The sequence below is a fragment of the Melospiza georgiana genome, chromosome 9, assembly GCF_028018845.1.
Source record: "Melospiza georgiana isolate bMelGeo1 chromosome 9, bMelGeo1.pri, whole genome shotgun sequence".
NCBI lineage: Eukaryota > Metazoa > Chordata > Aves > Passeriformes > Passerellidae > Melospiza > Melospiza georgiana.
Genome location: NC_080438.1, coordinates 29993806 through 30021275, shown reverse-complemented (window position 1 = coordinate 30021275; position 27470 = coordinate 29993806). Strand labels below are relative to the sequence as shown.

The following is a 27470-nucleotide window of genomic DNA, read 5'->3' as shown; positions in this document are numbered from 1 at the left end:
AAGAGCATCCTCAAAGATGCACAGGTTTGACTCTGGAGCTGCAGCCACTGAGGGAATGAGGAAATCTCAGCAATGAGGGAATCTCATCAATTTGCCTTAAATTAGCAGCGCTTAATTTACAACATTAAGGAGAATAATAAACCTCTCCTTTTTTTTTACAATATATACCCCTTGGAGAGCTCCAAATTACACCTAATTACCACCTGCAAATGTATTTTTCATTATTAAAGCCTCAAAATTTCATAATAAAACACATCAGAGCAAACTCAGTGCCTAATGCCTGTGAATTTCGAGTTCAAATCCAAAGATCCACCAGAAAAAGTGTGTGACAGAGCATCTTGAAATATTTTTGCCCTGTGGAATATTTTCCTGGTACAAGGAATGAACACAGCAATCTCCAGAAATCACAGAACCACAGGGAATTAAATGTCAAAGGATCCTGAGGCAAATGAGGTTTATCTTGAATACTCCCTGACCCCCTTTGTTTGCTGCTTTAGTCAAGTCAAGAAAAATGGAGATTTTAAAATCTGAATTCAGGTGGCTTTGGGGTTTTTTTTTGCCTGCTTACCTTTATCTAATTCACTTGAGATGTTCCATGAGGACGTGGGCATAAAATCAGCAACAAGCGAGGAATTCACTCCTGGAAGGGGAAAAGAGAAAAACCATGAGATGCTGTTAATATATGGATCCTATATCATCAGGAATCAAGTTGCTGTCATAGGAATAAAATGATTTGATGCTGTGTGCTGGCAGGCTGAGCCATCTGGGCAGCAGGAGCAGCCAAGGGGGAGAAGGCAGCGGGCCAGGGCTGGGGCTCGTTTGGCAATGCTGATCCTTGTGAGGCCTCGTGCTAATTAAACAGCTGATGCCTTGTGCAGGCTGGGCAGAGTTCCAGAATCAAGCAGGGATTTATTCCAAGGATCTCCTCCATGGACCCACCTTGGGCAGCACCAGAGCCCAGCCAGGGCTGCACCCAAGATGAACCAAAATGGCCCCAAAATGCACGGCCGGGCATGGGCTCTGTCCCTGGGATCAGTTCTGCTCCATTTGCACCTTGCAGTTCATTGTCCCATCCCAGCTTTAGCCCAGGCAGTCCCACCCTGCTTGTTTTTCTCTCTCCAGCCCACGGGGTTTGTGCTCTGGGGCTGAGATTTGGGTCATTTGTCCTTGGTGCCCAGCTGGAGCAGGAATTGTTTTGTCTCCCTGCTCTGTGCACAGAGCTCAGCATCCCTGAATGTGAACCCAGACCCACACACTAAAGCAGCACAGAGTGTGAAAATATAAAAGATAAAACCTGATATGTGATTTATACACTGAAGTTAACAGGGCTGGAAGGATGGATCTGAACCCCAGCAGCACCTGCTCATTGCTGGGAGAATTCCTTCCTCTTCAGGAAAAAGCTGAATGGATTTAAGTCTTATACTTACTACTTGTACCTATATATTTACGGATTTAAGTCTGCACTTGTATTTGAAACAGCAAATCACAGGGAGGGTGGTGTTAAGCCAGCATGTCCTGCCTCAGCTCTAGTCAAGTAGAACATTCCCTGTATCCAAATTCATCCAGGATTTAGTGTCTCCCTCTGCCAGCAGATCCACCTGCAGCCTGTGAGGCTGCTCAGGCGTCAGGGGAGGCTTTTGGGGTCATCCCCCAGGGAGACACAGATTTGATAAGAGCTTTGTGGGGGGTGGGAAGAAGGGGTGTGCACACACATTCCAGGGCATGGGAAAGCAGAGCACCTCCTGATTCCCTTTGTACAGCCAGCCCTGAGGAACCTGACCTGGAGAAGGAGGAGAGCGATGTTGGACAGCTGAGTGTGGGACAGGGAAGGTGAAATCAAACCAAGCAGTGCTCAGGGTGCCAGCCATGGAAAATTCACTGAAAATGAGCATCCCACAGCCCAGTCCTGCACCCTGGAGGGACCCCAGTGCTGGGTGGTCTCAGAGGTGCACAGGGAAGGCAGAGCTGGGATCTGAGTTAGAGAACAGGAGTGCTCTGAAGCGCATCCATTTTGCTTTGACACCATCCTTTAGCTTATTCCCAGATATCACTCATAAAACATGGCATGCAAGGATATGCAAAGCTGTTCTGCCTTTATTTGATGTGTTGGCAGCTCTTCTATTTCATTAAAAACTCACGAGGAATTGTAAACACCAGGTCACACAAACCCACAGCCCGTGCCCTCTTTATAAACAAAGCCTGGCTTAAAAGCCCACCTGGCAGCTCTGCTCATCCAGTGCTCAGCCAAGTATTCCCAGTGTAAACATGGGCTTTGAAGGCATCAGAACTTCCCCAGGAGCAGAGCCCAGGGCAGAACCCCTGCTGGGGACAGCCCTGGGCAGTGCCACAGCCAGCAGTGGCACCCGATGGCACCAGCTGAGGTTTTGGCCCCTGGGCCCATCCCTTCTCATTCTCTGCTTTTAAATAACAGCTGAGCTTGTGTAACCCACATCACCCTTCTCTAACCCATATTTTTGGGACCACTTGGCTTAAATTTGCAGGGTGTAGGGATAAAAAAGCAGATCCAGTGCCAGTATTGCTGTCATGGGGGGTAGGTGACAAATAACCAGTGAGCAGACACTGCCCAGGAGCTGGTGGGTGCCAGGCTGTGCCAGAGGTTGGGATGCTTGGTTCCCTGTCCCTCCTCAGCTCTCCTGGCCAAGAAATGGGACAAAAACCCCTCCAAGAGTGGGATCTGAGGTGGCATCACTGGGACCAAAGTGGTTCCTCCCTGTGTCCGCAGCTCAAACCCACAGACATTGCTTTCCTCGGTCACACACTCACATCTGGCACTCCACAATGGATTTTCTGTGGCTACTTTGGCTCACCTGGAAATATTTCAGTGTCAAGAGCCCACAAAACAACTGAATTCTGCCAACAGGTACCACACACTCACCAAAATTAAACAGAAAGTACTAACAACACTGTGACCACATGCAGCATTTGTTATTTAAAACTCCAGAACTGACAACATAATGACCACATGCAGTATTTTGGTTTTTAAAACTCCAGAGTGCTCATATTGATGCTTTCTTAACCAGGCTTTGAAAACATGAATCTCACAGAGCAGACACCCCTCAGCTCAGCTGCAGGAGAAACCACATTAGATGACCAAAGTTTCCCATTTGTGGCAGTTCTGCAGGCTGGTGACTGCTGATTTTCTGACATTCCTCAATTAAAGTTTCAAAGAAGAGCAAAGCATCACTGTGCCCATAATAACCACTTTATATATTGAAGGGAACTCACAGAGCAGCTACAGCATGTAGGAACAAACTACCCCAGTGCAGGAGGGGAAAACATCCCAAAAAAAAAAGGTGCAGGAGACATCCCTGGATTCCATTTCTGCCTGTGATGACTCAGGATTGCTGGTCATGAAAGTGAGAGTGGTGCCACCTCCCCTTGGAGAGGCTCTGGGATAATTCCAGGTGAGTTCCAGCCAGCCCTGGCAAGGGATGAGTCAGGGATTTGCCCACAGCATTTGGGGCACTGGCACAGACTTGCCCATTGCCTGCCACCTCCTCAAAATAGGGGGGAAAATCTGTTTAATATCAGATCACAGAACCACAGGACTACTGAGGTTGGAAAAGCCCTCCAAGGTCATCAATGCCAAGTCTTCACCTTGTCACCAACTCTGACATCCTCATTCCTTGGACACATCCAGGGATGGTGACTCCAGTCTCTTCCAGTGCCTGACCACCCTTTCCATGAGGAAATTCCTTGGGGTGTCCAACCTGGCCCTTCCCTGGCACAGCCTGAGGCTGCTCCTTCTTGTCCCCTCAATATTGCAGCTGAATTTTGAATTCAGTCAATTAAAAACTCATTCTTACTTCTTAAAACTTCCCCAATGCCCAGCTTCACCTTGAACAATGAGATTTGTTTGGAAGAAGAGTCAGCCTGAGAAATGTGATCAGCAAACAGAGCCATTATCCTGTTAAGGTTTTATTTATCCATGGAATAATTCCAGATGAATGATGACTCTTCTTAACACTGGCAAGATAATTATCTGTTCCAACCCATGAAGAAACATTGGGTTTAAGTTAATGAGAAGTCACAACAGGCTGTGAAAAGCCAAGTAAAGTGTATTCAAACACACTTCCCACAGAGGAGTTGGCCAAGATGTGATTTTATCACCCTATTGCACAAGTGTGGAGTGAATCTCACACGTCAGGCCTTGTAAAGCCTTTGTGATTAAATAAACTTCAGTTAGGTTTACAAAAAGCTCTACCTGCATTTGTAGGATGAGACAATAAATCAAAGAAAGAAGATAACTGAGGTGACATCAAGCCCAGAAATAATTGGAAATTTGAATAGGGAATAAATCTGTTGTGCAGAAAAAAGGAGAGAGCAAAGTAAGTCTGGAAATGAGGATATCCTCCTTGCCAGGCTCCAGGGCACCAGGAATGATGGATGCTAAGAGGAATGGACACATCCAGTGTGAGCATGGCCTGGATGGGCCTTCTTGTGGGGCAGGGATGGAAATCCCACTCTTTTTAAGGTGCAAAATAAGTCCTGTTAAAACATGCAAACAAAACATTCAAAGTGCATCCTTCACAGGCATACCCCAATGCTATATCAAATGGATACAATTATTTCTATAATCAGGAGTAATTTCTTTGTTCTGATAGAAAAATGAATGTGATTGCAATTCAGGTCTCACTGTAGGATACCAAAACAGGAAAAAGCACAAGGAGGTGTTTGGAGAAGGAGTGAGAACTCAGGATAATAAGATAAACTATTCAGAATTCATGTTTAACATAAGAGCTTTCCATTTGTAAGCCTCTCGCTGACTCTGAGCAGAAAGCCTTCCCCGAGTGAGCTTTGTTATCCAGTGAAGGAATTTGCCTAAGGAAGTGATAAAAGCCCAATTTCCCGAGACATTAGAAACAAGATTGGGCAAGACAGGGCTGCAGACACACACGGGGAGTTATCCCACGCCGGCAGCAGGGTCAGGGCAGGACAGCCTCACAGGGGACGGAGGCACAGCTCTTCTTGGCCAAATCACCCATGAACGTTTTATAGCTGCAGATGTACCAGAAACATCAACATCCCCCTTAAGGAGGGAATAAAACCTCCAGCAAACAAACTCCTCGGCTCTCCCACTTGGATAGAACTCCAGGGAAACAGGAATGGCAGATAAAGCTATACAGACTTGGAGAAAAGCTCATTATCCTAAGTGCTCGGTATTTTTTGCTTTTCTGCACATTCCAGACCAACACTTCATCTCTCCCTCTGTCTGGTTCCTACCTGACTGATCCCTTCCAGGATCTTCCCACAGATCTGCCTCCTGGCTGTTTTTCCTCTCAGTTCTATCTCCCTCATCTCCCTTTTCTGCCTTTTGCATTCTCTGCTCCCCTGATCCTTTGTGAGCTCCCCACAGTTTCCATCTGATCTCCCAGATATTCCATTTTGCAATCAGCCACTTCCCAGCATTTTCACAGCCCACCCCGGAGCTGCTGAAGGAAATTTAGACAAACTGCAATGGGTACAACCCATTAGTTGCTAATTTTCTTGTCTGTTTAAAAGCTGGCACCATCCTGAAATTTCTATCACATATCTCAAATTTTGCTTATACCTTTAATATGTGGGAGGATTTTCAGGACATCAGCTCCTCTCTGTCTGCATTAGAATTCCCCTCTTTCCAAAGGAGGTGGGAATTGTGAATACTTCAATCAGTTGAGTGAGGGAAAAGTGAAAGGAGATGGGGAATTATTGAGCATTTCTGCTCTTTGGGTAAGGCAGGTGTCTCTCAAGGAGAATCTGCTGCCTTTAACAGTCTGTGATAGCACAGATCAAACCTATGGATACTAATCCTCATCCCACAGCACAAATCTTCCATGAATTATTTAAAAAAACAGTCCATGTTAAAATACACTCTGACAAGATGCCTCCACGCTCAGGTGAAGCTGCCATTTTCAATATTTTGGATGACAAGAGCCTACAATTATACACAATAAAATCTGCCCCAGAGCAGACCTCATGAAGCTGTCCCTGATGAGGAGGGTGGAATTCTGCACGATGGCATTTCCCCATTAGCTGTGCCCCTTGAACCCTCTGATTCCATGGCTGAGGCAGCAAAGGCAAAGCTGGTTCTGCCAGAACCCTGCCTGGGCAGACCCAGAGGGTCAGAGTTTACCAGGCCACAGAATCCCAGAATCCCAGAGGTTGGAAAAGATGTGGAGGATGCTCTGAGTGCCTGATCCTTGCCGTGTCCCCAGCCCAGAGCTCTGAGTGCCACTGCCAGGAATTCCTTGGGCACCTCCAGGGATGGGCACCTCCAGGGATGGGCACTCCAGACCTCCCTGGGCAGCTGTCACAGACATCTTTTATGAAAAATCCTTTTGCCAGGATTTTTTTTCTTGAGAAGCTGGGAGGCCTCAGGAACAAAATGCAAACAATGGTTATCTGCTGCTGTGGAATGCAACAGGTGCATCTGGGATTGGGCTCATGTGGTTGTTTCTAATTAATGGCCAATCACAGTCAGCTGGCTCAGACTCTCTGGTCAGTCACAAGATTTTATTATCCTTTCTATTGCTTTCTATGAAATCCTTTCTTCTATTCTTTTAGTATAGTTTTAGTATATAATTTTCTTTTAATATAATATATATCATAAAATAATAAATCAACCTTCTGAAACATGGAGTCAGATCCCCATCTCTTCCCTCATTCTGGGACCCCTGGGAACACCACCACAGGCAGCCCCTTCCAGTCCTGAGCACCCTTTCCATGGGGAAATTCTTCCCAATATCCAACCTGAGCCTCCCCTGGCACAGCGAAGAGATGAATTTGCGGGGTGCCAATAACCTTCATATGGTTGATTTTGTTCCAGCTCCTAAAGTGTGAAACTCCTGCACATCTACCTGTTCTGTATCTGCAGTGTTATCATCATTGATAGACCTGGGCAGGTTAATAATTGGCTTTTGATAGGGAAATTTTCAACACCAGTGAACAATTCAGGCTCTGTGGATTTCAAATCCACCAGACATTCATTTCCAGCCTCAAAAGGGAGACGTGCAGCGGGATGATTTCATTTAGTGCAGGACTGGAAATTGTTAGGAACTTCATTCACCTCAGCACTGCTGCTGGTGTTGAGGTGCTCTGACAGATGGAAGGGATGGGATATAAATAAAGTTTATAAAACCCACCCCAAAAGGTTACTGGGGAGATGAAAACTCCTTCTCAAAAACGTAATTCTTGAATCTCAAAGTCGTCAGAAAATGATGTGATTGCTACGTCTGAGTGTCTGCAAACTCTTCAAATACCGTCAGATGTTCTGGCAGCAGCCTGGTGCCTTCCTCAAGTCAGTATTTTTAGTAGCTTGATCTTTGGCTAAGGTCATATCAGTTAAAAATTGTTTTCTTCCGCGGGATGGGAGCCATCTCTTGGAAGAAGAGGTTTTTAAGAGGCCCGTTTTATATGCTAATACCTTAATCCTAAATTTCTAATTACCGCCCTACAATTCCTTTTGATTGCAGCTATTAATTACAGATTATCATTAGTGTTAGATGGATTTAGAAGTCACTGTGGAATCCGGGTGCACTTTACATTACTCCAAATTGGGTCGTTAACAGTTCCACTTAAGAAGAGCCAAACGCTGCGCCCTGGAGCAAGCCACAGCTTTAATGACAGGGAGTGAAGAAAAGAAATGGCCACTTGGCCGAGGGCCAGCATTTCAAGCTCACAGTGGAGCCTTTGTGCCTCCGAGCTGCAGAAATGTGCCCAGGATGGCTCTGCAGGGCACTTGGGCACCACATTCCTGGGATGGCACCGCTCAGGTGGAGCCGGAGATAGCCCGCACTGCACCAACTCACAGGATTTTAACGGGGTTTTTCTAGAAATTATTATTTGTACTCTGCTTAGTCTGAAATATGAGGGATGTGGAAGGAAGATGCTGGAGGAACACCGTGTTTTCCTGCCCATAAAAAAAAGAGGTTTTAGTGAATATGGATCCAGAGTGTGGTGGATCCTTGGAGTTGTAACACTGGGAGAGGGCACAGCAGAGCTGCTAGTTAGGCAAATTTACAAAGGCTGGGAATTTGCATATTAAATGGAAATTTAATCTCTCCAAACCTGCCTGGATTTTTTTCCATGCCCTGAGCTTTTCTAGAGAGAAGAGAAGAGAAGAGGAGAGGAGAGGAGAGGAGAGGAGAGGAGAGGAGAGGAGAGGAGAGGAGAGGAGAGGAGAGGAGAGGAGAGGAGAGGAGAGGAGAGGAGAGGAGAGGAGAGGAGAGGAGAGGAGAGGAGAGGAGAGGAGAGGAGAGGAGAGGAGAGGAGAGGAGAGGAGAGGAGAGGAGAGGAGAGGAGAGGAGAGGAGAGGAGAGGAGAGGAGAGGAGAGGAGAGGAGAGGAGAGGAGAGGAGAGGAGAGGAGAGGAGAGGAGAGGAGAGGAGAGGAGAGGAGAGGAGAGGAGAGGAGAGGAGAGGAGAGGAGAGGAGAGGAGAGGAGAGGAGAGGAGAGGAGAGGAGAGGAGAGGAGAGGAGAGGAGAGGAGAGGAGAGGAGAGGAGAGGAGAGGAGAGGAGAGGAGAGGAGAGGAGAGGAGAGGAGAGGAGAGAAGAGAAGAGAAGAGAAGAGAAGAGAAGAGAAGAGAAGAGAAGAGAAGAGAAGAGAAGAGAAGAGAAGAGAAGAGAAGAGAAGAGAAGAGAAGAGAAGAGAAGAGAAGAGAAGAGAAGAGAAGAGAAGAGAAGAATGGAAATGGGAAGCACCCAAAGAAAACTGCAGCAGAAGGAAGCAAAAAGCTGACAAAAGCAGGAAGAAATTACTGGATGGGACTCGTCCAGAGGTGGATGTGGCAAGAAACAGAGGAGTCACAAAACCCCATCAGAATATCACGAGGGAATGGAGAAGGAGAAGGATGTCCTGGGGCACTGTTAAGTGAAAATTCTTCAGTGCCAGGAATGGTGAGGAAGAGTCCAGGGAGGGATGGAAGGAGCATTGGGAGGCAACACTGTGGCTGTTTGAGATGAAGAATTTTTTCCTTCCAAAAGTTCTGGAGCCTTAAAAGTGCTGAGATCCCTCCAGAGCCACCTTTGCAAAGCCGGCTGTGATCAATGAATAATGCGATGTCATAATTAAAAGGCAAATATCATGTATATATGGAGAACTTTTATAGACTTTATACATATGGGATTTTATAGATTTATTGTTGTTTTCCCCACCTTGTGTTGTTATCATGGGGTGGCCTGGGTTTGGGACATTTGGGAGGGTCTGCTTGTCACTATGGTGACATCTGACCTCCAATCAAGATGTCAGGCAGTGATCTCCACCACTAGACAGTGAAGAAGGAATGGATGGACAAAACTTTGGGAAGGGCTAAAGGGTTAAAAGGCAAAACCTACATCATGTAGGTGAGCACATGGTGGGAAAAATCCTCTACTCCCAGCATTGTAATATTTTCTCTATTCAGTCTTCTGTTGTATTTTTGATAAAGGTTTAAAAAACCTTTTAAATTTTTCAAAATTGAGTACGGTTTCTCACACCTACGCATCCTTGTGACTCCAAGTGATCCAGAGCCCACATTTACTCATGGAATTTGCTCTCCTGAAGGCCCCAAAGCCATGCACAAGCACCCTGGGGGCCTGCCCCTCTCCTGGCACAGGTTCCCGTGTATTTCCCTCCCCACCAGCAGAACGTGCTCGGGACAGACGTGTTTGGAGACGAGGATGAAGTGCCTGGACAGGGCTGCACCTGCTGCCTTGTCCCTGGCTTCCATCAGTGCCACTGCGCTAAATCCACCCACAAAGGCCTGAAAGAAGGCAGAGGCAGCCAAGCCCAGGGAGGGCAAACAAGAAATCATTTACATCCCCCATAAATCGCGGCAGGCCGTAACTCCTCGCGCCTCAGCGCTCGGGGGCCGCAGCCGACTGCAGAGGACGAGGAGAGCAGCGAGCCACAATTAAACCCTTATAACCTGGGCAGAAAATTACAGCAGAAGGCTGCCATGTGCAAACCCACGATGACTTTTTCGAGCCCGATAATTATTTTTGTTGCGGCGACGAAAAACGGGGCCCGTGTCAGCTGATGAATTAATGGGAGGGCCTGAAACAATTACTGCTTCAATCCACAGCAGCCTCCCCCGTGTAAACACGCTGCCTTTTCTTGCAGATCCTCGTGCTACGGGGCAGACGTTGCCCCATGACTTATTGGCTGCCCATGATGGAGCAGTAAATGCTCCAGCCTGTTTGATGGCTGCAGCTCCTGCCTCAGGTTTTTTACATGGCTCGGTGGTGATTAATGCACAAACTGCCAACTGCAGCCAGAGGCTGAAAGACAAGGCCACACTGTGAAACCTATGCTAATAGAGCACAATTTATATAAAAAGGGGGGAATGTAAATATTTAACTGATGCCAGAGCTGGATGCTTTGGCCAAGCTGGGACTGAGCTACATTGATTGTTCAGGAGGAGCTTACACCCTAAAACCCTCACAGGCCTGATCTCAGACAGGCACTGAAGGTGGATTTAAAACTTCATTTCTTCTGCTAAAAGGCTGTTTTCTTAAATTTTGCTTCAAGTGGAGCAGATGCCACTTGTAAATGCTGCTCTGTGGAGAGCTGGGCCCAGCTCAGGGCTCGGTGGGAGCTTGACCCACATCCCCCAGAGACAATGGCAAAACAAGGCCCTCCAGCTAATTAGTGTTTATTAGCAGCCTCCAGAGAGGGCAGGGGCTCTGGGAGGTGAAGACTGAACTCCCTGCCCATGGCTCTGGGTTGGGTTTCAATCACAGCACAGGCTGTCCTCCTCCTGCCCCTTGTCCTGCCCTCATGGCACTGCTGATCCAGGCTGTCCTCACACAGCCAACAAAGGCAATTATGCAGGTAATTAGTCTGCACAAAAGGTTTACATCAATGCTCCAGAGGTTTCTTTTTAATCCCTTCATTGATAGAAGGAGTGAATTGATTTAGCCACAGTTGCAACTTATTTACTGTAAGAGAATTTCCTAAATCCAAGGTTCAGCGGGACCTTCTGGATCCAGGTACTCACTAACAACAAGAAAAATTAAATCCAAACTTAACCAAATTTATTTTCACTGCTGCTTTTGGGGGGATCTTGAGTCTCATCAGTGGCTGAAGCATCCTGCACTGCATTCCCAAGGATTTCCAAGGATATTCTAGGGAATCCCATCCCGGACACGCAGAGCTCAGCACTGGCAGCCTAACACCAGCCACCAAATCCAAAGGTCTGACCAAATCAATCTCCTGAATCCTTACATTATGCAGCAATCCTTCCGCACTCCCAAAGCTCAGCCAGGGCTCCTTTTGTCGGTGCAGAAGAGCCACTTGTAAAAAACACAATTAAGACGCCGCGAGCCTTCACCTTAATTGCACCCAGCAGCACAAACGTCTGTGGGCTTCGTGACCCCAGAGTGGCTCTGCCACAAAATCCCAGGCCACAGTGTCTAAAAGTTAACAGCCTGTACAATGGAAAACCACCAGGAGCAGGGCAGAGCCGGCTGGCGCGGAAGCCTCACGGAAGGATAAACCACTGATGATTTTTTTATTAGCTCCACAAACAAGGAGCTCAGCATTTGGTGCGGTGCTACTGCAGAGCCACAGGGATTAGGTTTCAAAGCCGTGGCAACTGCCATGCTTTAAGGAACTCGTTAGGCTGGAAATGGATATGGGCTCCCTCTGGAAGGCAAGGCAATCCAAATAAACACACAGCACAGCAGCACGTCCAGAGGAACTTCCAGGGGACCCCCTGTCCCTTCCCCAGGAGCAAAGCCCACAGCAGTGACAGGGTTTGGGAAATTCCAGAGGACCCCCTGTTCCATCCCCAGGAGCAAAGCCCACAGCAGTGCCAGGGTTTAGGAAATTCCAGGGGACCCCCTGTTTTCACCCTGAGGAGAAAATCCCAGAGCAGTTCTATGGTTATGAAATTCCAGGGGACCCCCTGTTCCTTCCCCAGGAGCAATGTCAAGGTTTAGGAAATTCCAAGGGATCCCCTGTTCCTTCCCCAGGAGCAAAGCCCAGAGCAGTTCTGGGGTTTAGGAAATTCCGGGGGACCCCCTGTTTTCTCCCTGAGGAAAAAATCCCAGAGTGGTACCAGGGTTTAGGAAATTCCAGAGGACTCCCCTTCTCTCTCCCAGGAGCAAAGCCCAGAGCAGTGTCAGGGTTTAGGAAATTCCAGGGGACCCCCTGTTCTCTCTCTGAGGAGAAAATCCCAGAGCAGTGCCAGCGTTTGTGAGGTTCCAGGGGATCCCCTGTTTTCCACCTGAGGAGAAAATCCCAGAGCAGCGCCAGGGTTTGGGAAATTCCAGGGGACCTCCTGTTTTCTCCCTGAGGAAAAAAATCCCAGAGCAGTTCCAGGGTTATGAAGTTCTAGGGGACTCCCTCTTCTCTCTCCCAGGAGCAAAGCCCAGAGCAATGTCAGGGTTCAGGAAATTGCAGAGGACCCCGTTTCTTCCACAGGAGCAAAGCCCACAGCAGTTCTGGGGTTTAGGAGATCCCAGGGGACCCCCTGTTCTCTCTCCCTGAGGAGCAAAGCCCAGAGCAGTGCCAGGGATTTCCCGCCCTGCTCTCCAGGAAAAGCAGAGCAGCAATCCCAAGCCCAGCAGGAGATCAGAGCCAGTGGATGGTGCTGAGCTCAAAATGCTCTCACACTCATCTCAGGGCTCCATTTCACTGCTGCTTCATTGCCTTCCCTCAGCTCTGGGGGCATACAGGAGGATTTTGTGTGGACTATTTACAGGGCAAGGAAAACACAGCTTCTCCTTGGAGGCTCCGGGGCAAACACGACATCGGGGATCGGAGATGGTGGAATTCTCCCTCATTTCATAGGGAATATTTACAGCCTGCTCCTCCAGCCTTTCTCCACTCCTCTGTAACGAGTTCCCAAAGCACTCCTTGTGGTCAAGGCAGATTTTTGTGCTGTTTGGCTTTTCAAGTTTCCCAAAGTTCATTCCCAGGTCCTTTCCCCAGGAGCTTCGGCCTCTGCTTTGCGCGTTCACCATCGTGTGCAAGACCCCATTTTAGCAAAACAGAAAATCCTGATGGATAATGGATGGAGACAGACCTTTCCCAAGTGCAATTCTGATCTTTTGAGGGAGGATTTCTGGGAGGATTCCAGCCTGAGAGATACAGAGTGCTGATTGCACAAAGTCTAAACACTCCATCAGTGATAGGAGAAATATGTTGGAAATATGCATTTTTTTATTCTGGCAATTCCCTTATCATGCTCAGGATTCTGGTCAAATATCACAATCTAACACCTGTTTAATTTAAATTAAAGTCCTGAAGTAACCAAACTCCTTCCCCCGTGGCATTAAAAGACTAAAATCTTTCCACTGTTTAACACATGGATGTTCGAGGAATATTTGAACCTAATCCAGATTTTACTGAGATACTTAGAAAATCCAGCATCAGTTAATGATTTTGGATGCTGTTTCAGGTTTGTGCATGTTTTTAATCCTCCTGAAGCACAGCACTGCCAAGCTGTGTGTTTTCTCACCCAAATTCCCAAATTAATTACCTCTGACAGGGGGTTTGAGTGCTGCTGTTACCCATGGTGTTTATAGAAGGCCAGGGACAGCAGATTAGAGCATTACAATAATCTTTTTAAAAACTAGTTATTAAAGACTCAGGAGGGGCATGAGAGAAGAGATTTAAACTGGAAGAGAGCAGGTTTAGATTAAAAATGAGGGAGAAATTGTCACCTGTGAGGGTGGTGAGGCCCTGGCATGGTTTTCCCAGAGCAGCTGCGGCTGCCCTTGGATCCCTGGCCCAAGGCCAGGCTGGAGCACCCTGGGATAGTGGAAGTGGAAAAGCAAAAAAATCAGAGAATCTCAAACAGATTTGGGTTGGAAGAGACCTTAAAGTTCATCCTGTTCCACCCCCTGCTATGGGCAGGGAACTTTCCATTATCCCAGGTTGCTCCAAGCCCCAGCCTGGCCTGGGACACTTCCAGGGATGAGGAGTCAGAAATATTCTCAATTTATGCCAAAGGCAGAGTGCAAAATGCCTGCAGTAGGAGCCATATTCACAAAAAGATGGATTGGATTCCACAGGAGGAATATCCTGGGTAAAGGGATCAAATTATTCCTGCCACATCCAGGGCCACTGGGATGGTGCAAAGCACATCCCATCTCTCAATGCAAGCACAGACAAACTGCACATCCCAATCATGCAAAAGTGCCTTTTTGCCCACGTTTCTCAGCACACTGGCTCTTGTTTGGGATGCTGGGCTGGGCCTGCTGAAGGTGGGAATTCTTGGGAGATGTGGTTCCCTCCAAACCACGAGCAAATCGTGCCCTGTGATTTTGGTTTCCTGGCATTACTGCCCTGGAGCTTTGGGAGCATTTGATCCCTACCCAAACACACTCCCACAGACACAGGGCTCACAAAGCTGACAGAGCCAGCTCTGGGGCTGGGATGCAGAGTCTGGGATGCTGTCACATCCCAAACTTCTCACCACTGTTCACTGAGAAGCATTTCCTGTGCCCAGAACCTCTGACTGGCATAAAGTGCCTTTTAGTTGTGTGACTGATGCAGAGAGTGTGGAGATTTTTGCTATCACAGCTTTGCTGCTGCTCCTTCAAGCTAAAATTCATTAGAAAAAAAGGAAATTTTTGCACCAACTTTGTCCAGACCTACCTGAGCCCTCCAAAGACATGGAGTTTTAGTCACCTGCAGTGCCATATCCAAAGCAATAAATGCAATTGTTATTTATTGTCAGCAATGAGCAGAACCTCTATTATACCCTTCCAGCATGGAATTAATTATTAAATATATTTGGGCACTTTAATGCGAGGCTGAGCACAGGGGTGTAAGAGGGGCAGTTTTTGCAGTGGGGTGTGTGAATCCAAGAGACCAGTCTGGAAATAAGTGACACGAGCTGTCAGCAAATCCAGTCCCCTGTGACCCCTGGACATTGCCCTTGCCAGTTTTACCTTCCAAGAGAGAACCCAAACTCCTCTGAACAGTTTACAGTGTTTAAACAGACTTTGAGAAATGGAATCAGAGATATCCTGCCCACTCTGTATCAGCCCAAAGATGAACTCCTACTCCCAGGAATGGGAGGGGATGGAAGTGGGGAATGGGAAGAGGCACCTGGCAATTTTCCAGCCTCCCTCTGCCCCTTGCAAGCCTCTCCCTGGGTATCTGAAGCTCTTTAAGTGTGGCAGAGGAAAAGGAACTCTCTCTACTCCTTGCATTTCCACACTGTGGGGCACAAACAGAGCACCTTAAACACACTGCTGGCTCCTCAGAACAAAAAGCTGCTGGGTGATTTTTTTTAATTATTTTTTGAGGTTTGTTTGTTTGTTTGTTTTGTTGGTTTTTGGGGGTTTTTTGAGTGTTTTTTTGAGGTTGTTTTTTTTTTTTTTCCTGGCCAACCTCCAGACAGGAGCACAGTGACCTCCTGGGACCAGGGCCACCTCTCCAGCTCTCCCCATGGAGCTCCTGCCCAGATCCAGGTGCTGCTTCCCAGTTCTGGGAGGGTTCCCCCTGTGCTTGAGGGAGCTCTGACCAGCAGGCATGGATCCAGGAGTGCCACCAGCTTTCAGATTTGGCTCCCTGAGGGCCACCATCCCTGAGTGCCACCATCCCTGAGTGCCACCATCCCTGACTTTGTGCCCTCAGGCCCAGAGAGCTGCTCTCAGCTCCCATGGATAAACAGTGAGCTGCAGACACAGCAGTCCTGGCCACCTCGGCTTGTATTTATGGAGAGCAGTGCAGGTGGGTTTGCATTTCAAATAAATAAATACAAAATAACTTCAGAGGCCCTGGAAGTCAGCAGAGAGCAGCGTGGTGGGACTGGCTTCTCATGGGCTGGGTTCAGAAGAAAGTCCCAGTGTCACAGACATCTTTTTATGAAAAATCCTTTCCTTAGGATTTTTCCTCCTGAGAAGTTGGGAGGCCTCAGGAACAAAATGCAAACAATGGTTATCTGCTGCTGTGGAATGCAACAGGTGCATCTGGGATTGGGCTCATGTTGGTTGTTTGTAATTGATGGCCAATCACAGTCAGCTGGCTCAGACTCTCTGTCCGAGCCACAAACCTTTGTTATCATTCTTTCTTTTCTATTCTTAGCTTAACCAGCCTTCTGATGAAACATTTTCTTCTATTCTTTTAGTATAGTTTTAATGTAATATATATATCATAAAATAATAAACCAGCCTTCTGAAACCTGGAGTCAGATCCTCGTCTCTTCCCTCATCCTCAGACCCCTGTGAACACGGTCACATGCCAGCGGTCCCCAGTGTCACTGGGATGGGAAAGGGCCAGGCTGGAGAGAGGCCAGGAGATTCCCTGCCCTGAGTGATTAAACTTGGAGCAAACCCAACAGACAGCGAAAGAAAAGAGGAATTTTCCCAGGACATGTTTGATTCGAGCAGGGATTCCTCCTCAGCAATTAACTCTGAACAACAAATTAAGATTTGTGTGCCCCTGCCCTGACTGCAGCCCCGTGGAAAGGAGTGCTGGTGGCACTGGGGTCGCACAGACACCCAGGAATGGGCTGGAATTGAGACTGGCTCAGCTGTCCCTAGTGATGCTGCTGCCTTTATTGTGTGAAGAGTCAAACAGGACTCCAGGAAAGCAGCGTGGTTTTCAAGAGGCACTTGGGCTGGCTGCTGCTGCTCCATTGAAGCCTCCAGGAAAGCTGCCACTGAGTTGGGAAATGCTGAGCACTCCTGAGAGCTGCACAAGAGCCTTACAAAGCCATTAGCTCAAACGGCTCTAAAGCTACAAGCAAGGAAAATAAAGGCAGCAAAGTAAAAGCAAAGAAAGGCACAGAAATGTTTGAAAGCCCTTCCAAGCCATCACAGGCTGACAGCCTGCAGCCCCTTTCATCTGCTGCAGGCCACTTCAGCAGGCTCCAGGATTTAATTAAGTGGAATGTTTATTTACACAGCTCAGGAGAGCGGCTGGGCAGCCACCAGAGCCACCTCACTGAGCTCCATGGACTGAAAGAGGAGGGACTTTGGCAGCCTGGGACATAAAATACAGCCAGGATTGATGGAATTCTGCCTGGTCTGGGCTGGTGGTGTGGGCAGGAGCCACAGCTTTGACTGACTCCTGGTTGGGAATCTTCTGGCACATCAAGAACCTCCTGCTGTGGCCTAAGAGACACAAAAGGACCAGAGAGCAAAACTCAGCAGCACCCACAGAGCCAGAGGGGCTGGTCCTGATCCCATTGTGGAGCTTGGGGGAACGGGATAGGATGGGATGGGATGGGATGGGATGGGATGGGATGGGATGGGATGGGATGGGATGGGATGGGATGGGATGGGATGGGATGGGATGGGATGGAATGGGATGGGATGGGATGGGATGGAGTGAAATGGAATTGAATGAAATGGAATGGGATGGAATGAAATGGAATGAAATGAATTGGGATGGGATGGGATGGGATGAATTGGGATGGGATGGGATGAATTGGAATGGGATGGAATTAAATGATGTGACATGACATGATGTGAAACAACGTGACATGATGTAGGCATGAAATGAAATGAAATAAAATATAATTAAATTAAATGAAATCCAAGGCCACAGAGTTTGCTGGTGTCACCCTGATAACCTGCAGAGCCTGTGAGCTGCTCCTGGCAGCAGCTGAGCCCCAGCAAAGGCTCCAGCCCAGGCAAACACGGAGCAGAATTGCTCAACGGCAGGATTTGCTTTGGCACGGGGCGAGGACGCCGCGGCACCGCTCGTGTGTACTCAGCAGTTTCAGAATCCCAGGATTTCTCCTGCAGATCCAATAAGAGCAGTTTCTGGCTGGGTACAAAGCAGACAAATGAGGAAAATGAAGACTTTTGTTTTCACTGGGCTGTCAGTTCCCATTCAGCAGCAGGGTTCCCTTGCCCAGGGTGCTGCTCCATCCTGGTGATTATGTAAAAAATGCCACGAGGTGCTGGGATTCCAGCAGCAGCCCAGCCCCTGAGGACCTTCTACACACAAACATTTGTACTGCCCCAAAGGTGCCCTGCAAGGGCAGGAAGGACAGGAAGGAAGGAGCTCTCCCTTCACACAGCTCAGACCTGCAGCTCCAGAGCTCCCCACCACCACAGCAGCCCAAACGCTTTTATCCATTTACGGATTCTGCTTTCACTGCCTCACACTGAGGAGCTGTGACTGCCAGGGCTGTTCTTCACTAAACCTGGCCTTAAGGAAGGACCTTAAGCACGGTTATACCCAGGTTTGCCCAAAAAGGAGCAGAATTGGTGCTTTACTTCACTGAGTGTGACTCCTTCACTCAGCTCTGACAGGAGAAAAATCTGCCATGGCTGCAGAAATATCTGGCATTCTTTGCTGTGCAGAATACAGAAAAGAAGGATGGATTTCAGGAAATCATTTTAAACCCAGGGAGCTGCTGTACAAGAATAATTATTGTTGTACAAGGCTATTTCCTCGTGCTCATCTTCACCCTAAATGAGAAAATTCCTGAAGTAGAAGCAGACATGGAGCAAAGGTTTCTGTCTCTTTTCCATGCCCTGCTGGAGCAGAGTCAGCTGGTGGCACAGAGAGGGGGATCTGTAATGAAGAATGCTTTAAGTGCAGGCTCTGGAAAACCCTACACAGACATTTTTTTGTTGAAAAAGGTCAGGGAAAAAAAAAAAAAAAAAAAAAGAGAAAGCTAATCCTTGAAAAATAATCTTCCAAATAAACAGAGCAGCCTATGGAGAAGGGATCAGCACAGAGTTTGGAGGGAACACCAGAGATAGACTGAGAATGATCCTTTCTTTAACAGCATGTGACCTTCCACCTTAATTCTTTCTTTATTAATCATTGACTTTCTGTCTTTGAGAGTGATAAAAATGGCAAATACCCCCAGAAATAAAGGAAAATGGAGACGGGTTCCAGAGCAAAGTGGTAATTTAGGAAAATATCTGCCCATCATCTGTGTTGAGGAGCTGTGAGCCTGGGTTTATGTCAGCAGCTCTCACCTTAGAACATCCTCCCACAGCCCCACAATCTCCTGATGTCTGATTGCACAACCCCTTACTAACACAAGCTTTTGGGAATATGCATTTTAAATCCTGGGAGGGCAAATCAGCGTTTCCATCTTGCTTTGCTACTGCACATTTCCACACACTCAGACAGAAACACGGTGAGAGATATAAAGGATCAGCATAAAAATGGGAACTGTCACACAAGAGAGGGGGAAAACCCAACTAAAACAGGCCCAAAAATTAGAGTGATAACTGCAGAGCTAAACAAAAAAAAAAAAAAAGATTTAATTGAAGATGAGAAGAGAAAAAAGCCAACCTGCAAACCAGATTATGCAATTTTGTGCCAAATGCCTCATTCTGGAATGAAATCAGCCCTGACTGCTGAAAACCCTGCATGGTCCAAGCCCCCAGTGAGCTCCAGAGATATCTGGCACCCTGATTCCCCAGCAGGGATGATTTATAACCCCACTCTGGAACTGCCCCCTTGGAGCAGGGCCTGTTTTGAACCCCTTGCTAACGAGCTGATCGGGGGCTGGAATTCTCCTAACGCCGGCTGGCAGAAGTTGGAAGTGAAAATCTTTAAAAGTGTTCCATTTTTAAAAGATTTACTGGGGACATAATAGCAAATATGGTTGGAATCAGGAGCCAAAGGAGGTTTTTTTTTTTTCAGCCTGGAGAGAGCAAGTAGTCTGTTGTTCCTTACATCTGGAACAGTAGTAATCTATTCCTTAAGCCTGAGCAATCAAATTACTCTAATTTTCTGTTGTCTTGGCTTGAATAAATATTTTCAAGACAAGTTATGTTAAAAATATGCACATGCTGAGTGCACAGTGAAATGTGCTTAACATCTGTGCTGCAGTTTAGTGGGGCAAGATGGAAAGGTATCCCAATGGAAAGGGACTGCAGAAAAATCACTCCCTTTCCACTGGAATTAATAACCTACTAAAGAATAACTGCTGGACAAAATAGGGGAATTTAAATGAATGATAGAGAAATAGATGTATAAATAGAATATGTGGAATTAGGCAGAAAATGTATATAGGAATAGGGGGGAAATTAGGGAAAATTAGACTAAAAAGGGAGGCTGGAATTGCTGTGGCAGCTGCACAGGAATAAATCTCAAAGGGGTGATGGGCTGAAAATAAGAATTTTCCATCATTTCATGGGGGCCAGCTCTGGTTGGGCTGATTGGGCAACTGGGGGAAAAAAAGTGAGAAAAATTTGAGGGGTTTTCTGCCTCTGGAATCCCCTCACTGCACCTGCAGGTCTCACTCCCCTTGCAAGGAAGGGATTTGGGTTTTTAGGGAAAAAAATTGGAAAATTGGGACTTTCTCATTGCACTACCCAGAACTGAAAACTCCCGAGCTGTTGAGTGAAAAAACAAGGGGCAGTAATTATAATTCTTACTCAATGATAATTAATTCTGGCCACAAGCAGCAGGGAAATGCTCCCACTTTTGGGAAGGCACAGCCTGCAAGGCTCCCACCCTGAGCACCTCCAAGGGCAGAGGATGAGGCAAGGGAAACTGTGTCACATTTGGGATCAAAGCCCCATGTGCTTCTCATTTTCCCCCTCTGCATCAGGGACGGGCTGACAGGCATTTTTAAACTGCCACAGCACTTCCAGGCTGCACCAGGTCACTAAAAGAGAAGTTATTTTTCATTTCCAAGGCCCCACTCACATTCCAACGGAAGGAACAAAATGAAGGCACTTAACTCTTTTTCACCACAGCAGTTTTTTCCCTCCCATCTCTTTTCCCTGCACTATTAGGACAAGGGTAACAGATCTGGGATGGAGATCTTTTCCAAAGAATTGTCTGCTGCCATTTTTCATTGGAAGGAGTCAAGCCTTGGAATGGTTTTCCCCTAATGGGCAGTGCCTGGTGGGGTGGGGAGCTCTGGGCTGGAATGCAGATGTGCACATCTGTAGGTATTTATTCCTGCTGTGCAGGTTTAAGAAAATAAAGAGCTGATGGCCTCCCTTCAACTGGAACTCTTAAAACTGGTTTAAAATCTTGGCATTTTGCAAAGCCTTTGCCCTCTCCTGCTCTCCCATTTGGATGTTTGAGCTTCCACCACAATCCCAGCTCCTTCCTACCAACACAAACGTGGGCTTGCTGTCAAATTCTGGAGCAGCATTCCAGCAGAACACCAGGAAACCCCAAAAATCCCCCTGGAGCAGGGACCCTTCCCACTGATGCCTTTGCTGCTCTCAGATCCCCATTCCCAGAGCAGAGGGAGGGGATGAGGGAAGCCAAGGGCTGCAGAGTCCCCTCCGTGCTTTGAAGAGAGAATTATGTCTGTTGAGATAGAGAGTAATTGATGTTGACAATGCACCAATAAATTAATATCACAGCAAAGCTGAGTCCCAGGATTTATGGGGATGCAATGCAGGCCCTTTGGTAAACAGATCTGAAGTGCAGACGAGAGGGGAGGATAAGAAATACGGGCGCTTGGGTGGCTTCCAAGTGAGCAGATTAATGTCAATATTTCAGAAAAGCCCCGGAGAAAAGGGGGAAAAAATCAAATTCAGCCATCTGAAACAAAATATTGTATTGTACCAGGGCTGGAGGATTATCCACAGAGCAAAGTTTCACCCTGTTGCATGGTGGAAGTGCCTCTCTTTGGGAAGAGTGGGACTGGAAGTGTTCACCTCTGGCATCTTCCAAGGTGGCAGTGGCCATCCCAAAGATTATTGCCTGAAATCAAGTTGTGCTGAGAGATAAGAACCCTGAACCCAATCTCACCAGTTTGGCCACGACTTGGGTGAGTTTTGATGGAAGCCAAAGTGGGCTCTTCATTAGAAGCACTCCCACATCCCAGTTTCAACTTGTCACCCTGGAGTATTTTATTTAATACACAGTTTCATGCCCTGTTCCACAATGTGTGGAAATGATTAAAAAATTCTACGTGAACCCATTCAGACAATATTTAAACTCCACTTAAAAACCTTCTGAATTTTTCAAATATTTCATTTCTCCCTTCTTGAGCGTTTCTGCTCTTTGAAACACACCACAGCTTTGAAAGAAGCTGCCTATCATTTTATTTTTCTAGCTTTATTTTGCCAATATCTTTGTTTAATTGGGGCTGAGCTGAGCTAATTCTCTGTAACTGATCTGGGTATCATTTAACTCCTGTGGGTGTAAACTTTCCCCCTCAAGACAATTTTAAAATTATATTTCTAATCCTCTTATCTCTCCCTGGATCATCCATCTTGCTTGTAGGTTTTCTGCAGAGAATGATTTAATGATGAATGAATTCTTTCCATTTGGATTTGTTTATTTCTAGGAGAGATAAGTTATCTTCCTCTCCATGAGAGACAGCAATTAAAATATTTCTAATTATAAATTTGAGAATGGTGCAATTGCAAGGACTTCACTGATTGTTGGCTGGGGTGGCAGAAATAGAACTGATGGAATCATATTGGAAAATTGATGGGCCTGTGAATTTGAACATCTTGATGAAGGGATAGGAGCAGGGAAAGCAAGAGAAATGCAGAATTTGTGGAGTAAATCCCAGAGGGCCTGTGGAGAATTACTAAGGATGAGCCAAAGCAATATTGTGAGGGGCCCCACATCAAGCTTCTCCCACTTTTTCCCATTTTAAGAATTGTGGCTTTATTTGGAGCCTCTTTTTAGTGCAAGAAAGGTTTCTGCTCTGTGCTCCTGCCTTGGCATCCAGCAAGAAATCCCAATTTTCCACCTTCACCCTGTGCTCACAGGGAACCAACACCCCACCAGCAGCACTGGCAACCAAAAGCTTTGGAACAGAGTGGGAATCTTCTTCCCAGCCCACACCAAGGGAAAACATTTGGATGTGAAAAGTTCAGTTTTTCCGAGCTGTTTTTCAGCTGAGGACGCTGTTTCTGCTGGTGCCATCATCCCATGGATTCACTGGCTGTGCTCTGACCATCCCTCCCTGCAAAGCCTGGGAAGGAGTGGCTGCAGCAAGGGCTCCAAAAGGGTGCCAAGTTTCCAGGCTGGCTTCACTTGAAAAGGAGGAGAAGCACGGCTGCACTGGCATTTGGCATTTATTTGGCATTTACTGCAACGCCAGTTCCAACCATCTCTGGAAAAATAACTCCAGGATGTTTTGTCTGCTCCTGCTGATACACCTTGAGGAAAGTTTGAGCCCTTTTAAGGTGGTGATGTATTAATTACATGGTGAAAAACTTTAGTTATTCATGGTTTATTTCTCCAAAAAAATAAAAAGGAAAAAAAGCAGTATTTGTGTTGTTAATGGAAAAGGAATTTAAACAGGAACTTCTGGGACAAACTGTCTGAAGTTCTCCTATAATCAATATTTTTAACATAAACAAGAACCTAGAAATAACTCATATTTATAAATATGAAGCATTTTGGAAGAGAGGCAGGGACTGTGCATGTCACGGACTTTCAATTAACATGGTCCATTTACCTAACAAATACACTGTGAGATGCTCCTAAACCAGATAAACATGGACAGGGATTCACAATAATTCTTCCCTTCAAGCTCAGGAACTAGGGATCATCTGCTGTCCTTGGCATTTTGGGCTGGGTTTTTATCTAGTCCCTTTTGGATATGGACTCTCTTATAGCTGAGTATTTAAGCACAAACTTGAGTCTCAACTCAACTAAACTTAACTTTCCTAAAGTTACTTAAAATCTCTGCTGGACTGGGCTGGAACACGTTCAGAAAAAATGGGTTTGAGGGTTTTGGTTAAAGTTTTACTGGGTGCACAACACATGAAGCGTGTTCCATGTGTGACTCCGCTCAATTAACATTCCTGCTGGGATTCCCTGAGAAGTTCAGCAATGTGGGATTCTTCAAAGGGCTGCCTTCAACCTTTGACCCTCCAGAGGATTCTAAGGAGTTACAGGGATGGACACACTTAAACCATCCCAAGTTGCTCCTTCCACAGTGAGATGTCTTTTATTGATCTGGGTGTCCCTCAGGGTTTGATTTTGGGGAGAAACAGCATCAAAAGGGACTTAGGTGATGGAAAAAAGGCCCTGGGAATGTTCTTTATGGTGGGTGCCTTCCAGTGGAGGAGGGAAAGGAGAAGTCTGGAAGATCTGCTTTATCTGTGCCTCAGGGAAGCTATTCCATCCCTGGAAGTGTCCAAGAACAGGGCTTGGAGCACCCTGGGACAGTGGAAGGTGTCCCTGCCCATGGCAGGGTGGGATGGGAAGATGTTGAAGGTCGTCCCAACCCAAAGCATTCCATGATTCCATGATCTGACTCACATTGGGGTTTCTGTGGCACACAGAGCATTCCCAGTGGTTGCCAAGCCCTTCCCCATGGCACAGAACTGTCCTGTGCCAAAAAACAAGAACGAGCTTCTCTTGTTCACCTGGAGAGCTGGGCTGTCCCATCCAAGGACTTCACTGATCCTTGCCTGGGGTGGCAGAAATGGAACTGATGGAATCATACTGGGAAACTGATGAGCCTGTGAATTTGAACATCTTGATGAAGGGATAGGAGCAGGAAAAGTAAGAGAAATGCAGAATTTGTGGAGTAAATCCCAGAGGTGCCATCCAGAGACCTGCTTTTCCAGAGGCAACTTAAATCATGAACAACCTTCTCCTTTTCCCTGCAGCATCAGAAAAACCCCAAATTCTAGGAATAAAACACACACACAGGCCCTGCTGCTGTCAGCACGGGCTGGCTCTGAGGTGTGACACTTTCCTTGCTGTGACAAGTGCTGTGTGCCACATTTCCCAACAGCTCCAACTGCTCCATCAGGGCATTCACAGAGCGAGGGAGCTTTGGAGCCTTTGCCACCCTTCCTGCTGGCATCTTTGGGGCACACTCAGGCCAGCTGGTCCCTCTCTGTCACCAGTGCCATTCCCTCCTTGGGTGATCCCTTCAGGAAAGTTCCCAGTGTCCCTTGGTGACTGCTGTGACTTCAGCAGGGCTGGGATATGAATTACATTTTATTAAATGTCACGCTAAAGTGCTCAGGCACTGATGCACAGCCTATTAGTAGCTTTAAGATTTCAGTGTTTTGGTGGGAAGGCTTCAAAACTGAAGTATGTTTTCTTTGGCCAAAGCTGCCCCATTAGATGCAGTTTCTCCTGACATTTCCAGGATTGTTTTATGGCTGTTTCCATGGAGGTCGAGAAGGAAATGACTGTTCCAGGAATGCTTCGATAGCATCCAGGGCAGCACAAAAGGCTGAGTTACAGAGCTGCACTCTGGCCAGGCTGATGGTGTGATGATTAACAAGTTGTGCTGCCACCAGGGCCTGAGCTGGGAATGCTGCTGGGAATACCTTCCCTAAGCTCCAGTGATTGATCCAGCATCTTCCACTCCATACATTTCCCTGCATGCCCAATTATCAGATTTTCCTCCCCTCTGTTCCATCAGTCCCAGCCATTATTTGCATTGTTTCCCTACCAGCTGCCAGACATCCAGAGATCAAACAATGAACCCCCCCCTCCTTTTTTTATTTTATTTTAAAGAAAGTGACTCTGCTTAAAACTTCCCTAAGAATGGGGATTGTAAATTTATTACCTTCACTTGCTCTGAGGAAGCTGTTAAAGGCATCAGGAAGCAGCCAGATAACCAAGGCCATAAAATACTTTAGAAATTAATGAATGAAAGATGGGCTGAAGCCACAAAGTGTGGGTCTGGTTCTGGTTTTGAACTTGTGCAGAGTTCACAGATGCTCACGGGCACGGCTTTTATTCCACAGAGTAAAGCACCAGTGCTCAAGTTTAGAGCAGAATCAAACTTTTCCCAAAGCTCAGAGTTATCCCAAATCCTTGGGTTTTGTTCTGATATGTGGCTGCAATGATTCAGAAATGCTGTGAGCTGGGAACTGCTGCAGCTGCCTTTTGTCAAGCATTTCCTGAGACAAGGCTGGAGAAAATATCCCTGGTGCTGCTGCCACCAGAACTGAGAGCAGGCTGGGAGAAAATGGGATCCATCCCTGCCTGAAAGCACCCGGGATTAGAATGGATAAACCACGGGAAGGGGATGGATAAATGGATGGATGGATGGATGATGGATGGATGGATGATGGATGGATGGATGGATGGATGGATGGATGGATGGATGGATGGATGGATGGATGATGGATGGATGGATGGATGGATGGATGATGGATGGATGGATGGATGGATGGATGGATGGATGGATGATGGATGGATGGATGGATGGATGGATGGATGGATGGATGGATGGATGATGGATGGATGGATGGATGGATGGATGGATGATGAATGGATGGATGATGGATGGATGGATGGATGATGGATGGATGATGGATGGATGGATGGATGGATGGATGGATGGATGGATGGATGGATGGATGGATGGATGGATGATGGATGGATGGATGGATGGATGGATGATGGATGATGGATGGATGGATGGATGGATGGATGATGGATGGATGGATGATGGATGATGGATGGATGGATGGATGGATGGATGGATGGATGGATGGATGGATGGATGGATGGATGATGGATGGATGGATGGATGGATGGATGGATGGATGGATGGATGGATGGATGGATGATGGAGCAGTGCTCTGGATTTAAAAGCAGTGCCCACCCTTTAGTCCTCCTGAGCTGAGCCCTCCAAGAGCACTTTCCCAAAAACCACCACATCTTTGCAAAAAAATTCCCAAGAATTTAAAATCTTACCCAAGTTCTGCTGAATTCAGAGAATTCTTTACTGATTTCACAGAATCAGAGAATCCCAGAGTGGATTTGGGTTTGGAGAGGCCTCAAAAGCTCATCCAGTGACATCTCCCATTGTGCCAGGCTGGCCTTGGGCACTGCCAGGGATCAGGGGCAGCCACAGCTCCTCAGTGTTGGAACCCTGGGTGTTGAGAATTTCAGACTTTCTGTGCTGACAGGCACTGACCCCCAAGAGAACACTGCATTTGATCTAAAGCTGTAGAGAAAACTTCCAAAATTAAATAATAGTACTAAGATTATGAGTGCGTAGTTTAAATAGAAGTGTGTAATATCACACAGTAAAACACTTAGAGTTTAAAGTTTTAAAATATAATAATATATATATAAAGTAAGAGGGAAATTATAAGACAGAAACTAGTCCTTCTTCTTCATGAATTTAGGTAGTATTATATAATTAGATAAAAAGTCCACATTACAAACCACGAGTAGTTAGTTATTAGTTTAAAAATAAAAATAATTTGTGTCATTTCTTAATTAAAGTTTAGCCTTAAAAAACCTTACAGAGAGATACAACTCCATTTGTAATTTATCAGTGTAAAATACTGTAGAACTCACAGTTTATAAGAATATAATAGAAATAAAAACTAATAAACATCTAAGTCCAAACAAAAAATACCATCTCACACATTTAATTCCAACCCAAACAAAAAAAAAATTAAAACTCCACACACCTGAGGATAACAGTTTAAATAGATTCCTTGAAATTGAAATCCATATTTTTTAAACTGGTGCCTCTATTGACACTTTTGTTTGGGCAGGGAGAAACAAAGTCTTTGTGTATCTCCCTGTCTCAACATTCAGAAAGAGAAATCCCCTGGAGGAAAGGATGGGGATGAGAGAGCTCAGGGCCATCCCACACCCAAATGTGTCCAATCCATCATTCCCATCATCCCGAC

The 27470-nt window shown here is 46.5% G+C and overlaps 1 protein-coding gene across 1 annotated transcript in view; it reads right to left on the bottom strand.

Moving 5' to 3' along the window:
* Nucleotides 1-27470, bottom strand: part of ROR1 (receptor tyrosine kinase like orphan receptor 1) — a 150530-nt gene that overhangs the window by 46864 nt on the left and 76196 nt on the right. Inside the window, exon 2 of the mRNA XM_058030259.1 lies at nt 569-640. Within this exon, the coding sequence (XP_057886242.1) occupies nt 569-640 (72 nt within the window). The remainder of the gene's footprint in view (nt 1-568; nt 641-27470) is intronic.